The 14,476-nt window shown below is 37.3% G+C and overlaps 2 protein-coding genes and 1 non-coding gene across 4 annotated transcripts; 1 reads left to right on the top strand and 2 right to left on the bottom strand.

Annotated features, from left to right (window-relative positions):
* Positions 1-99: 99 nt before the first annotated feature.
* Positions 100-14,136, bottom strand: neb (nebbish). Its single transcript, XM_011306109.1, has 10 exons — positions 12,874-14,136; positions 12,298-12,718; positions 11,956-12,084; positions 5,263-5,423; positions 5,024-5,206; positions 3,705-3,980; positions 3,460-3,532; positions 3,220-3,383; positions 2,526-2,949; positions 100-1,309 (listed from the first exon to the last, which is right to left on the bottom strand). Exons 1-10 carry the CDS (start codon positions 13,659-13,661, stop codon positions 764-766), a joined length of 3,165 nt encoding a protein of 1,054 aa, XP_011304411.1. The 5' UTR covers positions 13,662-14,136; the 3' UTR covers positions 100-763.
* TRNAP-AGG (transfer RNA proline (anticodon AGG)) lies at positions 2,134-2,205 on the bottom strand. The gene has a single exon. It is a non-coding gene; the product is annotated as a tRNA-Pro (tRNA).
* Positions 7,525-9,998, top strand: LOC105267327 (uncharacterized). 2 transcript variants are annotated; one of them, XM_011306107.1, is made up of 3 exons: positions 7,525-7,634; positions 7,738-7,939; positions 8,448-9,998. In XM_011306107.1, the coding sequence occupies exons 2-3, from the start codon at positions 7,837-7,839 to the stop codon at positions 8,705-8,707; spliced, it is 363 nt and encodes a 120-aa protein (XP_011304409.1). In that variant the 5' UTR covers positions 7,525-7,634; positions 7,738-7,836; the 3' UTR covers positions 8,708-9,998. The 2 variants fall into 2 exon arrangements, with proteins under 2 accessions (XP_011304409.1, XP_011304408.1); XM_011306106.1 differs by having other exon boundaries at positions 7,552-7,939.
* Positions 14,137-14,476: the final 340 nt, after the last annotated feature.

The raw sequence follows: 14,476 nt of genomic DNA, 5'->3' as shown, positions 1-14,476 counted from the left end.
AAATAAAGAAATAATTGGAGGGGGTTAATCGATTATTAATTAATAATAATTATTAATTTATAAAATAGGAGAGAATATTGAGAATAGAAATATAATTGCGAGGAATTTTTACTTTTCATTTGAAAATAATTAAGGATTTTGTCTTTTTGGTTGAGATAATAATTATGAGTCAAATTACAGATTGTTTATGACTACTGAGAAATATTCAGATGTTGTTCATTAATAAAACATTGAGGAAAACGACTGGAGATTAATCCTTTACAAAGTCTGGGCGATAAAAACTTGATTGCCACGATTTATGGCAATTTTTTTGTTTCCTTTATGTTTCGATTCGTAATTTCGATTCGGAACTGAAAAAAAATCCCCTCAAAGACGATAAAAACAAAAATACCATTTGTTTAATTATAAATTAGATTTGAATGAATCTAAATCGTTTTTTCTAATTATCAGAAAATCCAGAAAACCAAAAAAATTTCGATTGAACATCAAAATATCGAGATGAAACAAAAATACACTTTATTATTTATGAATTATTTCTCAATTTTTAATAACTTTTGCTTAATAAAAAGTTTATTAATCTTAAATAAAGGCAAGACATAAAAATACTGAAAGTTATAAAAATCTGTACAAGCGTCAGGTATTTAATCTCCCAAAACAATTCACTGATAAAAAAATGGACTTTTGCCAATAGAATTATTTTAGTCGAGGGATTAATTAATTTGTTATAGCAATAACAAAATCTTTGATCATTGGCTTTTAGAAACTATTGAACATCAAAACGCACGGTTTTCCCAGGAGTGTCCTGGGGTGGTGGCTTTTTGGAATGATTTTTCGTCAGTGTCTTCTTCAGGGACGCGAGGATATCCTGGACAATCGAGAGGGATTTGTTGACTTCCCCGCTGACGTCGTCGCCCTCGTGGTGGCAGAGTTTCCCCAGGGTCTTCGCAGCGATCTCCATCTGCAGGAGGCAGGACTTCATGTCCTCTCGTCTCTGGGTCACCACTGGATCCTCCAGGACCTCCAGGAGGGAACCGTTGAGGGACAGCTGGAGGAGACTTTCGTTTAATTGTCTCTTGATTGGGGTGAGGTTTATGGAGATGCGACTGGTGTCCAGGGGGTCCTGGCTGTCGTCCAGGGGCTCCCACGGCTCCGGGGAGTCTGTCAGGTTCTCGTCATTCTCTCGGAGATGTTCCATCCACTCCAGGAATTGGAGGGGCTCCCAGAATGACTCCAGTCTTTTTAGTTTGTCTCTCACGCGAATCATCGAACGCAGGCCGTTATCAGTTATTAATTTTTGCTGGACGAATTCCTGGAAATTTATTTGGTATTTAAAGAGTTTTTTTTAGGGAATCAGTGGAAAATTCTTTACGATTCAACCCGATGATCGAATCATTTTTCTCAAGGACAAGTGATTGTGCAATTGCAATTCGAGAGGATAATTTGCGTTTTACTCAAGAATAAAAATTGAAAATTAATATAATAATAATAATAATAATAATAATTGTTAATTATAATAAGATAATGATCATAATTGTTTATTTGAGAAGTAGTGAGAAAATTCTTCGTAATTTATTTTCATAGTTAAATAATTTTTTAATGCAAAAATGGCATTTTAATGTCGAAAATTTTTGGTTTTTAGTGAGTATCTTCGAATTTTGAGGGGATAGCAAAAATTTCGTGAGAGTCTTTTTTGTCGCGCAAAATGAGAGCTACAAAAAATGTAGATATAAAAATTTCTGTATCTCCCGTGAATCCCGAGATATTCATCGAGATCTGATTTGTTTTCAAGTGCAACTGGGATATCGCATTTTGCAATTCGTTCGACTTTTATCGCACACCGCAAATTGTCGATAGCACGACAGTATTTTACAGAGGCGAACCGCATTATCCAACTGCGCAGCAATAACTCGACGTTCGAAAATAGAATCGTATTTTCTGATCGAGAATTTACCACGGGATCAATCGATTCATTCCACAAATATTTCGACTTCCATTTATCTTAAACAATTGCATTTACAATAATTTCCGTACGTTTTATTCTTCAATTTTGTTTATTGATTTTTCACTTTTGTTTATTTATTGTTCAATTTGTTTTTTCCAAAAAAAAAAGGTCAAGAAAAGAAAAAAAAAATCGGGCTCGTCCGGGATTTGAACCCGGGACCTCTCGCACCCTAAGCGAGAATCATACCCCTAGACCAACGAGCCTCACATGCTAGTAACAATTTCAAAAAATTCCCCACACCATAAATTCGAATAATAATCCAAAAAATAAAAAAATTCTCATCCAATATTTAATAACATTAAATAAATAAACAATTACTTTTCCAATTGATTTCACCAAATATTCCAGTCAACAGACATTTCAATATAAAACAATTAGTATCAATAATAAATAAACTCAATAAATAATAATAATTAATAATAATTGAGGATTGAATATCGAACAATTTTTTATTCGAATCGAATGAATAAATGAATGAATAAACGTCATTAGCAATAAAATAATGAGATAAGATTCAACTTACGTAATTGAGGCCAATGTCACGAGACCTCTCCTTGGCCTCCCTGACGAGGAGCTGCATCTCGTGCAAAGTGATTCTATCCCTGGTGTCGTGTTCCTGAGGATGATGACTGGTTTCAGTGAGAACCTTCTCCAATTCATCGAGGAAATTTGATCGATACGGGGATACCCGAGAGGCATCTGGCATTTTTTCACTGGAGTTCCTCTCAATCTCACGTGTAAGCATCTCCTTCTCGATCTCCAGCTCTCGCTTCATCCTCGTTACCTCCACCAGTGCCTTTTTCTGCTGCTCCAACGTCGACCCCAGAGACTTGATTTCCATTTCGTAATTGAGTTTTTGAGATCCCAATTGAAGCTCTATCTCCCGTTTCGCATTTTCCAGTTCCTTTATCGCCTTCTGCTTCGACTCCTCCAGTTCCTTTCGCAGTCTGGGTACATAAGGTAATTCATAATCGATAATTTATCGACAATTAATCATTAATTAGTGATACAATTAATTAATTCGAGTGAAGTCTGATAAATCCAATTTTAGTCGGGATTAAAAAGGGGTAATCTCGGGGATCTAGTACTCCCACGAAAAAAACGCTAGAGGACTTTTTTCTGGGAAATTTTATCAGCTAAAAAAAAGTCCTCTGTGGTTTTTTTCTTGAATGAGGGGTTTTTGGGATAATTTGAGAGGAATGAAATGGAGTACTGACTTGTCTTCTTGTATCGTGAGGATTTCTTGATGTGCGAATTCGTAATCAACAGATTGCGAATTGCTCTGTACACTGATATCCCCTGGATTGCACACCTTGAAGTAGTGATTACCTCCGACCACTAGACGATCTCCATGTTTCAGTGATATCTCGTTACGTACGATCTGTATTTTAATTTACAAAAATTCAATTATTTTCCATTCAATCTCGACATGACAGCGAATTAATTACGAGTAATACCTGTCCATTTACGTAGGTATCGCTGTTCTCTTCAGGTCTCAATGTCAACTGACCGTCATTGTTCTCAATTGTACTAAAAAAAAATAAACAATAATTACAACAACGGTATTTAACGAGAATCTAAAATCCCGATTTTCCAAAAACTGATCTTTAAAATTGGAATTCTCTTGTAAATTCCCGTAAATTCGAGAGAATCATAATTATAATTAAGAATGATTACTCATTAATTCTTTTAATTGTCTAACCAATGGAGGGGCGAGACGAGAGGTCCACTGAGGAGAATATCTGGAGAGACAGAGGATCTGCTCGTCCCCTGGGTGTTTCTTCCTATCGAGACTGACCCCTGGGGAATTAAATACAGGAGAGTACCGGAGAGGATCGGATCCGGAGCCAAGTGAACGAGACATGGGGATTTTATATTCTCCGGGAAATCAATCTCCACAGCTATTCCACAACGTCGAAGAATATTCAGTTCCACGTCCTTTCGCTGTTCTGCTTCCTCCAATTTCTCTGACCACGATCTAAAAATTATTCCATTCATCATTAAACTACCTTTAATTAATAACAATAATAAATAAAATATTTTCAACAATTTATCATGATTCCACGATTTTAATTTGTATTTTAACATCAATTCTGGAAAATAATCGACTTTATGAGGAAATTCAAGAAGTTTTTAAAATGAAATTTCCCGGGAAAAAATGCCTCTGCAATTTCCACCGGAAGTGAATTGATTTACTAATGGATGAATAATCGAGGAAATTGTAAATTAGATTTATGCGACGTCTTGGGGATAAAAAATGGCGATGAATCAGAATAGTATGTTGTTAATTTAATACGCACTGACTTGAGAGATGAATAAAGATATTTTATTATCAGCGCTGATCCGGCATAACTCAGGAGTGACGACAGTGAAGATAAGACATTTATTATCGTGTTGCTGGAGTAATGAATGTCTCTTTATTATTTTAATTTGCGAATTTAGTCTCATTATATAATTAATAATTTATTCATTAACTGGGCTGTAAAAATTAATGGGCTGATACCGAAAGTCAGGGGAGATTGTTCGGCTAATTGGTGTCAGGTCAGCCAAAAGACTGAGTCGTAATTGCCAATATTGACAGATCGAATAGAAATTGACAGATTGATCGATTGGCAGATGAAATTCCCAGAGATTAAACAATTCTGATAGAATCAAAAACTAGGCAATCAATTTTCGGGGAATAACTCGGAATCGATGGAAGATAACGGAATTTTGATTATTACCTTTTTTATAGAGAAAAATCACAGCTACGAAAAAGGATTCCACAATAATTCCGCTATCTCTTACCGATTCCAAGATATTCAATAACAAAATCAATAACTCCTAGTCGAGCTCATCCCAAAATTCCATCAGATCACCTTCAAGTTTTTCCGGGATATCTCGATAACTACGGGAGACAGAAAATCCTTGTAAGGACCTTTTTCCTAGATCCCAATCGGGACTACAAAAAAGGTCGAACAAATTTTCCCGTGACCCGAGCGGTTTCCGAGATTCTCGGCAAAATCATAACAGAGCTCTTACTTCTGCGACAATTTCAGCTGCTCCTCAGTCTGCCTGAGCTGCTTCCTCAGTCTCTCGATCTCCCTCTCCTTGTCCATCATCTCCTGGTCACTCTGCCCCACATCTCTCCTCACCCTGGGCCCCACCTGCTTCTCGTAATTCTCCCGGACTCCTCGCAGTCTCAAAACTTCAGCCTTCAACTCTCTAAAAAAATCATCAAATTAATCCACAAGATTTCAATAATCTCCAGCTAAATGTACCTTATCAATTTATCGTGCGGATCCTCGTTGATTCGCACACGATTAACTATCGATCTAGCTTGACAGGCGTATCTCAAGGTCGCCAGTGTCTCCTCCAGGTGCAAACTACTTGGTGCAACTGTTGCTAGCATCGCAGTCTTAGAATTTCCTCCGAGGCTTTCCTGAAATCATTAAAGGTCATTATCGAACTTGATATCGACTTCCGGGTTCTCCATATCGATCAAACACCTCCGAGGAAAACAAAATTTCCATTTCTAGGAATTTTTCCTTAATTGCAACTCTATTAATTTTTTTATTTCCTATCAATTTCTCCAGAGCGAAATTTCTCTGAATTTTAACAAAAAATATTATAATAATATAAAAAAATATATTTTTACAGTCAATTATTATATATCGTCATTATTATTATATTTTTATTATTGTATTATTATTTAGATAAAATATTCCGGGGAAATTTCATTTATTTTTCATGTTTTCTTTTTAATTCTGCGAGTTGGGGAATGACGAGAGAGAGAGACATATATTCTAAATAATTATTAGAATTATTTAATAATGAATAATTAATAATTGTTGGAAGAGGGGAGAGCAAGGAAAAAGTTAATGATTCGATAAATTCAATTGTCAGATTAAAATGATGAGTAATAAAATGGAAATGAATGAGTGGCATTTATTTTTTACAGGAAACCGAGTTAATTTTTCGCTTCTTGACTGAACGAACTTAATTATCGGTAATTAAGTGAAGCAATTATTTACTGTAATGACTTCGCATTAGAAAACAGTCATCCTTGAAACGGAGGAAAAATATTTGTTAATTCGAGTGAAAAAGTACGAAATTTCGTTATAAATATTTCCCTGAATCAGGGGATAATCCCAAACATTCATAATAACAATATAATAATAATAATCCCAATTAATAAAATCCGGAATTATTCCTCCGATTTTCATAAATTTTTAACGAAAAAAAAATCGAGGAATTCCGAATTTTTCGATTTCTCGCGCGTTAAATTCCATTTTATACAAAATAATAATAATAATAATGAATTAATGAACCCCCTAGGTGAAACATTTTATATATATGTTTTTTATGTACTTGATGAACGTAAAAAATATTTATTTTCCGTTTGCCAGAATGTGAGGGAATTTTTTCGATTTAAGTCGCGATTTCAATTTATTTAATAAAATTTTTTATCTCATTGCAAACAGACCGTCTCACGCGAGTTGATACAGAGACGCAATTGGTAATTAAAAAGCCCCTCCCCCCTGGAGTAGTATGAGTAAAAATATGCGCATGCAGCCTCGGTACGTAATTCAAAACAAAAATAACTGTTTACGTCTACTGAATGAGCCAATGGAAATCTCATTGCGCTGTCTAATTCTATTCCTATTTCAATCCACTATCCTAAAACTATATTTGTACTAGCTATTAATTACTCAAGAATTATTCACGCCTCCAGGTCCTATCAGGGTCCTAATCAGGAATAAATAATCCTGATCAGATGCAGCAGGCGTTGAACTCGCACAGCCGTTCAATCTCGATTTATCGGAAAACCACTGGTTTCACCAAAAAACCCCAGAGGACTTTTTCACCGGAAATTTAATGAGCCACAAAAAAATCCTCTATCATTTTTCGCTGAGATCGATAGGTTTCGAGATGTATCGATAATTGAGAAAAATTAGAAATTGGACTTTGCAAAAATTGTAGCCGAAATCGAGTCATTTCCAGGGGATTCTAATTACGTTTCAATTACGATAATCATGAGAATTATCTCAATTAAACATTCGGGAATATCAGATAAATAATAACAAATACATTAATTGTCTCGTGATGCACCCGACCTCGAATGAACTCCAATGATTATTAATAATTTTCAAAAATTCGCATAATCTCGGGGGAAAAATTTCGATGAATTTTCCGATACCCGTAATTATTGAGAGAGATTCACTCGAGGTGGTCCCGTCTCCTCCTCTGGAGCAATATAATTGTCAAAATTGAAACGCAGTGGGGCTTCCCTGGAGATGACTCGACTGGAAAAATATTGAAGGGCCGATGTGGGTGTGGATAAATGGGTCAAATATTTCTCTCGACGTTCCCGTGTACGTTGCATCTGTCACGTTCACCAAAAATCCCTGGGGGTCTAGAAAAAATAAAGCAAAGAGACATTAGCCATTAGCTCCCACGAGCAAAATCCCAATGGGTGGTGGAAGGCTCGACCTGTTCTCAGAGAAAAAAAACGAGCACCGAAGGCCAGAGTGGGAGAGGGTAAAGCAGCTCTCACTGGTAAACATTGCGTTCCTCTCATTACACCGTAGTACAGAATAAAACGCCGTTGCAGTCATAACAGCTGCACCTCTGAATCCTCTGAGTCCAAGTGGTAAAACCAGTTTTTCCCTCTTTCGTAATAAAATTCAACTGGTGAAATTAATTCGATGGGCTATTACCACAGGCTACATTATTGATATCAATTTTATCTGCAGCACGAGTGATTTGCTAAATATAACTCGAGTTGTGGGGGAAAATAGCGAGAAATCTTGTGAGAATTTCATGTCGCTGTCGAGATTGGAGAATTCAGGAAAATGGATTTTGTTTACATGCCTGAGGTACTGGCTTATGGTCCTCTGAGGACACCTGTTTATCGGGATTACGAACAACCTTGGAACAAGGATTACTTCAATTACGGTGGGTTACTGCGGAAATTCAATTATTAAAACAGAAATATTTAAAAAAAAAACAGGCTTATTCTGATTTTTGCACGGTATCTCAGAATCGGAGCTAGATAACGAAATTCTTGTGATAACCTTTTTTATCCGCGAGGACGAGACCTATGAAAAAGGCCTCTATCAAATTTTTGTGGGACCTCTAGGTGAGGAGATATCCAGGAATAACAATATGCGATTAACGTTGCGTTTCGGAATTTCGAAGGTAAAGATAAAAGTTTGGAATTTCGTGAATATCTCAGGAGATAATGGTGATAGCGAAACGTACAAAGGACCTTTCCCGTAGATCTAAACCTCGCGGACAAAAAAGGTTATTATAAAAATTACGCTATCTGACGCGGATTTGGAGATATCCGGTGGCGAGTGACTGGAGCTGCTGGAGTCGTTTGGTTAATTAGTTCTGGGGTTTAATTGGTTAATTATTCCTGGAATTTTGGGAGTTGATTGAAATTTGAATGATTTATATTCAGGGAAGTCATCGAACCAGGGTAATCACCAGGAGAGGGTCTCGTCGCAGAAGTCTAAGTGCGATCAGTGTCATTTGTGCAAGCAAAATAAGAGGCGAGTCCTGGGGACCTACTTCAGGAAGAGTCGCTCCAACTCCTGCAATGACATCTTCGAGGAGAAAGAAGAGGAGGATGAGGTCGGGGATAACGAAAAAGCTCAAGCTCAGAAGAGAACTGGAGAAATAAAATCCAAGCTCTCGGTTATCAACCCGAGGAAGAGCTGAACGGACTGGTGAGACTCTGTGAGACAAGATTGAGTTGTTGTTAATTTTAATTGTTTATTTTATGTAGATTGTAAAGTAGTTTTATATTGTTTTGTATTTTAAATGTTCGAGTGTTAATGCTGAATTAATTATATTGTGAGGGACTCCAGTTTTATTGGTGGAAAGGATTTAGAGTGAATTTTGGAGGTGAAGGCCATGGATTTCTGGAAAATTCTGGAAAATTCTGAAAACTCTGAGAATTTTTGAGAATTTTTGGGAATTTTTGGGAATTTTTGGAAATGAAATTTCATGGAGAAATGGGAATTTTTTTCTTGGGAATTTTTTGCTTGGAAATTTCGAAAGTTAAGTGGAAATTCTGGTGGAAAATTGATGCGGGAAATTGAAATATTTTACAGGGAAAATGAATTATGAATTTCCACTGGAAAATTTGGGGTTTTTCAAGGAAAATTATGAATTTTCCAGGCAAAATTCCAAAAATTTCAGGGAATCGTCTCTCATTTGAACGTGAAAACCAGAAAAACTAGATAAAAAATTGAAACAATTTTTGACAACGTCAATGTCAAGTACAGAGAATTCCAAGATAGCACGTCTCCAGTATCTCGAGAAAAATGGAATAGCCTTGCGCTTTGTTCAGCGAGTAAACACTATCCATCATCATTTTTACAAATTGTTTAATCATCATTACTACAAGTGCCAACCCACGTCTTACGCTGCGTTAAATTGTGAGAAGACCTCAACAATTCTTATCGCAAGTAAATATTATTGAGGACAATTTACAGCTTTCATAAACAAAAATATTTGCCGGGTAAAAAATGTTGAGGTTTTCCGCCGGAATTTCGAGAGAAATTCGCCAGAGAAATGGTAAAGTGAGACAATTCCATTTCAGACTCGGTAAACACCAACGAATCTCGAAACCTACTGATTTTACAAAAAAAACCTATACCACCTTTTTTATTCAAAATTTTCTGACCGACAAAAAAGTCCCTTGACACATCCGTCTGAAATCGATATTTTCCGAGATAATCGATAATTAAGAAAAATTGAGTAATTGTGAAAATGGAGCAATCCGATTTTTCAAAGTCGATAAACACCGGTGAATCTCGAAAACTATTGATTTTACAAAAAAATATCATATGACCTTTTTCATCAGAAATTTCTTGACGCACAAAAAAGTCTTTCGACAATTCCCTCCGAAATCGATACTTTTCGAGATAATGGACAAGTAAGAAACAGTAATCGTGTTAATGTCATTTTACCTTCGATCGTTAATTTTTAATTAGTGTAAATAATTCATACTTTGAGAGAGATAAAAAGATGTAAAGGTTTTTGATAATAACTGTTAATGAAGACAAATCATTTTGATAATTAGATCTAAGTGAAATATCCTTTGTATTTGTATTTACACTCCCCGAATATTTTTAGAAATTTAATATCCGATTTTTAAATCCGAATGCTTCGAAAAATATTAAAAAAATTAATGAATATTCAGTTCCACATAAGCATTCACTCCTTATGAATAATTAATTGAAATTGTCTGATTACCAAGAATAATAATAAATTTTATATTCCACTGTTGACCTTCTGGATAATTCCAAATGCTCACAAATACCTCCTAAATACACTCCCTAATTATTTAACAAAAAAACCGTAAAGGACTTTTTTGTTGCTTAATGAATTCCCTAAAAAAAAAGTCTTATAACATTTTTCCCTAAGACCAATAGTTCTCATTTATTTTCAGAAATTAAGAGATAAGCTTCGAATCAACTTGAATCCCGAGTTTTTGCGAAATATTTCGAAATTCGAAGAAGATAGCAAAATTTTGAGTAGAACCTTTTTTCTTGAGCGATTCGAGTTCTACAAAAAACCTAAGGACAACTATTTACCTATCTCCTCAAGATCCCGAGATATCGCTCAAAAACCCAAATTACCAAAATCGACTTGATGTTTTACTTGACAGTTGCCTGAATTTTCAAAATTCGTCAAAAAATTCTGCAGTCCGTGAAATTCAAATTCGTAGAGGGCAATCGCGTCGACTCCTGGTGCACACGGTGCCAATAGGCCATAAAAGGAAATTGAATCGTCTTGTAAGTGAAAATTCCTGAAATTTCGAAATTTGGAGTGAAAATTCGTCGAAAAAAAAAGTAATAAAAATTCTGGAATTCTTCGAGAATCATTTGAATTGCAATGAGACTTCAAATTATTTGAATAAATCGGCGATTTCTCTGGGGAATTGAATTTTATTGGGGCCGTGTGCAAGAGGACTGTGGGATCGTGTGCAAAATGTATAAAACCCTCGTCGACGCTAGAGCACCCAGTGGTTCAATTAGACGTATCAGAGCACTCAGACTTTGTCAATCGGTAAAGCAGAGAATATTCTAGTGATCGTCATCATCTGGCGTCATTCCTGAGGATTCAAAATGGTGTGGGAGTTGTTGAAGAGTCGAAAGGCCGACGCGAAAAAAAGTCAAGGTAAGTAATCGACCGACAAATATCGATATATCTCGATAACTATCGATGTGACGGAAAAATGTCAAAAGAATTTTTTTGAGATCATTCAATTTTCGAAAAAAAAGGTCATATAAAATTTTCTTCTAAAATCAACAGATCCTGAGATTAATCAATTATTAGTAGAATTCAAATTCGATTCATGTAAAATTATCACTAATTAATTATTCATTATTGTTAACTCCAGATGAGGGGACCAAGGGAAAAAAAACCTGCAAGTGCGATGAGACAGGGGGCTGCAAGTGCAATTGCAACTGCAGGTGCAGGTGCACCAGAAAGAAAATACACATTCGTCCGCCGATGTTTAATTATTACACCGATATGATGCACTGAGAGGATTCAGTGGAGAAAATATTTTTTTTCGGCTTTTGCTACTTGTTTTTTATCAGTTGCAACTGGGGTATTAATTAATTGTGATGTAATTACTGTATTAACTGATTTACTCGCTATTCGAGTACATCAGCCTTTTTTTTTCTCGTGCAGAGAGAATTAATTAATAAATTTGATTAATAAACAAATGTGAAAGTTTTAAATTTTTCGATTATTCAAGAAACTCTCCAGTTTTTCTCCAGTAATTAATTAATTATCATTGATTAATTATTTATAATTATAATACTCCCAAATTTCATTTGTTTGGAAGTTTTGATTTTAAAAAATGTGTGAAAATTTTGTGGAATAATTGAAACGAATAAATGATTCGGAGAGATGATTAATGATTTTTTAAATTTGAAACTGGCACTTACCTTTAACAGCCATGTGAGGATTGACTCTCGATAAGGCACAAATCCTCGTTTTCGGTTGCTGGTGCTTTCAGCGAGTGATGCAATTACTTTTCCCAAGGTTAATAAAGATTTATTGATAGAAACTCCCTCCTAAAACAGAAAAAACCAAAAAATTTCAAATCTCAAGAAAAAAATGTCCGTCAATAACCGACATATCTCGGAAAATATGGATCTGCCAGAAAAATCTTAAGAACCATTTTTTTAGCTCTTGGAATCCCCTCAAAAAAAGGTCTTTTGACATTTTCCACCAGACCGCTTCCTTTCCCAACAAATCACGTTAATGGGTTTGCAAAAAATAATCACCCTGAGTCGTTCTCCACTGGCGCACGTCTGGCTGAGTCTCTCGCTGCCAGCAAGGTCAACCAGATTGATTTTACTCCTTCTGCTCGGTTCCCCGGTCGATCCTGGAGGACTTCCCTTCTGCGTCTGGGTCAGGACAACACTGAAAATACTGTGTGACCTCGAGCTCTTCTCGTTCATCTCAGTGGCAGCAGTTGCCTTCTGGGAGCTGCCAACCTTCAGCCACACCTGGAGATCCTCATAGCTCTGCACTAGGTGTTGACTGAGGTCGACGACATATGGACCGAACACGGGGTGCTCCCTGACCTTCAGAGGAGTCCTCTTTCTTCCAGTGCTCGAGTTGCTGAGGAGATCGTGAATCTTCTCGTTGTAGATCTCGAAGTAGCTGATCTCGACACTCGTCAGGAGATTCTCATTATCAGCCCTGGAATATTTAATTAAACAACTCATCAAATAAAACAATTAATGTATATAATATAACATTCCAATATTATATATTTTATTTGAATTATATTATTTCCAATTTCCACAGATTTCTCGTGGAATTAATTCTAAAAAAAATAGAATTGAAATAAACACCTGGAGAATATCTCGTGGCAGAACCTGGGGATGATGCCAGCACCCTGAGGAAGAGAGGACGAGGTAAGATGCACCTCAGACCCCATCATACTGTAACTCTTACCAGATCCAGTCTGTCCATAAGCAAAAAGACACACATTGTACCCTTCGAAGGCACTCTCCACCAGAGGCAACACCATCCCCTGGAATATCCTCTCCTGATCATCCCCAGATGACTTGAAGCAGTGGTCGTACGTAAAGCTGTGCTGACAGCTGTCAGACTCGACAAAAACAGCTGCTCCCCTAGCCTGAACGACAGGTCTAGCCTCCGGATCCTTGAGCTCACGAAGACTCATGGGTCTTACCCTCACCCCAACAGTCAAATTACTGGTCTCTCCCTCGCACATTGTCATCTCCTCCAGGGGATCATCTCTCTTCTTTCCACGTGGTGTCTCCAGGTGAACAGGACCGAAACACTCAGGGGTCGACTGTCCAATAGAATCTGAGAAGAATTTTCTAACTGGAGTTCTGAATGGCGTTGACTGATGAGGGCGATTCGACGTGCAGAAGAACGTAGGGGTCTTCTCCGAGGAGTTACGGGGTTTCGGGCACCTGGGGGGTGTCTCCAGGTCCTCGGCAAGATCGAAGTACCTCTTCTGGCATTTTTTACTGCTTTCTTTATGACTCGCAGATTTTTCATCGTCATTTTTTCGAGATTGTGGCGATATTTTCACTGTTTTTTTCTCATCGAAATTGGGATACGTCGAAAAAATGGCACCACTGAAACTCTTCACTGACTGATTCGACATTGCTCGGGGGAATTATTGAAAATTGAAATAATCATCTAGTCTAGAACATTCACCACTTTGTTATTAATTCTCGTAACTTCTGTTTTTTATTTGTTTATTAATCCTCGGTTATTTATTACTAGACACGTGAGGATAACCTGCAGGCACCGGTCAACCGTTTTTTTCTGCTTGTTGATTTAAAAAAAATACGTGATGTGCAGGCAATGAATTAATTATTAGTAAGGGGAATTAATAAATTAATTAAAAATGTCAATTGGTGACGGTTTGGGCACGCCACGAGGATTGGAACACGCACTGTTTTTTTATTTATTTAAATAATAGGGATTTGTACCGTTTGTTTACAGTTGGGACTTCAAACTGGGGAATGGGAATGGAGTGAACTTGCTGAGGATTGAAATAGACTGAAGACAGCTGAGGGCAGATTTTTTTTACCGGATTTCAGAGAATTTTCCCTCCAAAATATTAATCGTCTCGCCCTCTGTGGTGCTGGGTCGATACTGAAGTAGAGGGTCAGTTGTGGGGGTTTGAGCGACCGCAGCGGCATCGTAGTACTGCACCCCTAGAGAGGGTGGCCGCGAGTGACAGTGGGGAGGGCGGCCGGGTGGGGTGGGAGCCCGGGATTGGCCGGTTGGGGCGCGGCCGGGTGGGGTGGGAGCCCGAGATTGGCCGGGTGGGGCGGGCGGCCTCGAGGGAAGGGGCGTCTGCCCGTCAGCCGACTCGGTACCTGCCTCAGTAGTACTCCCGCTGTCAGAGGGACCAGTCGACTCCCTGCACGTTATTTTATGCGTTTGCATAAGGCTGTCCATCATTAAAAA

This window comes from Fopius arisanus, unplaced genomic scaffold (assembly GCF_000806365.1).
Source record: "Fopius arisanus strain USDA-PBARC FA_bdor unplaced genomic scaffold, ASM80636v1 scaffold00046, whole genome shotgun sequence".
NCBI lineage: Eukaryota > Metazoa > Arthropoda > Insecta > Hymenoptera > Braconidae > Fopius > Fopius arisanus.
Note: the sequence above shows the minus strand (reverse complement) of the source record. Positions and strands in the feature narration are given on the sequence as shown.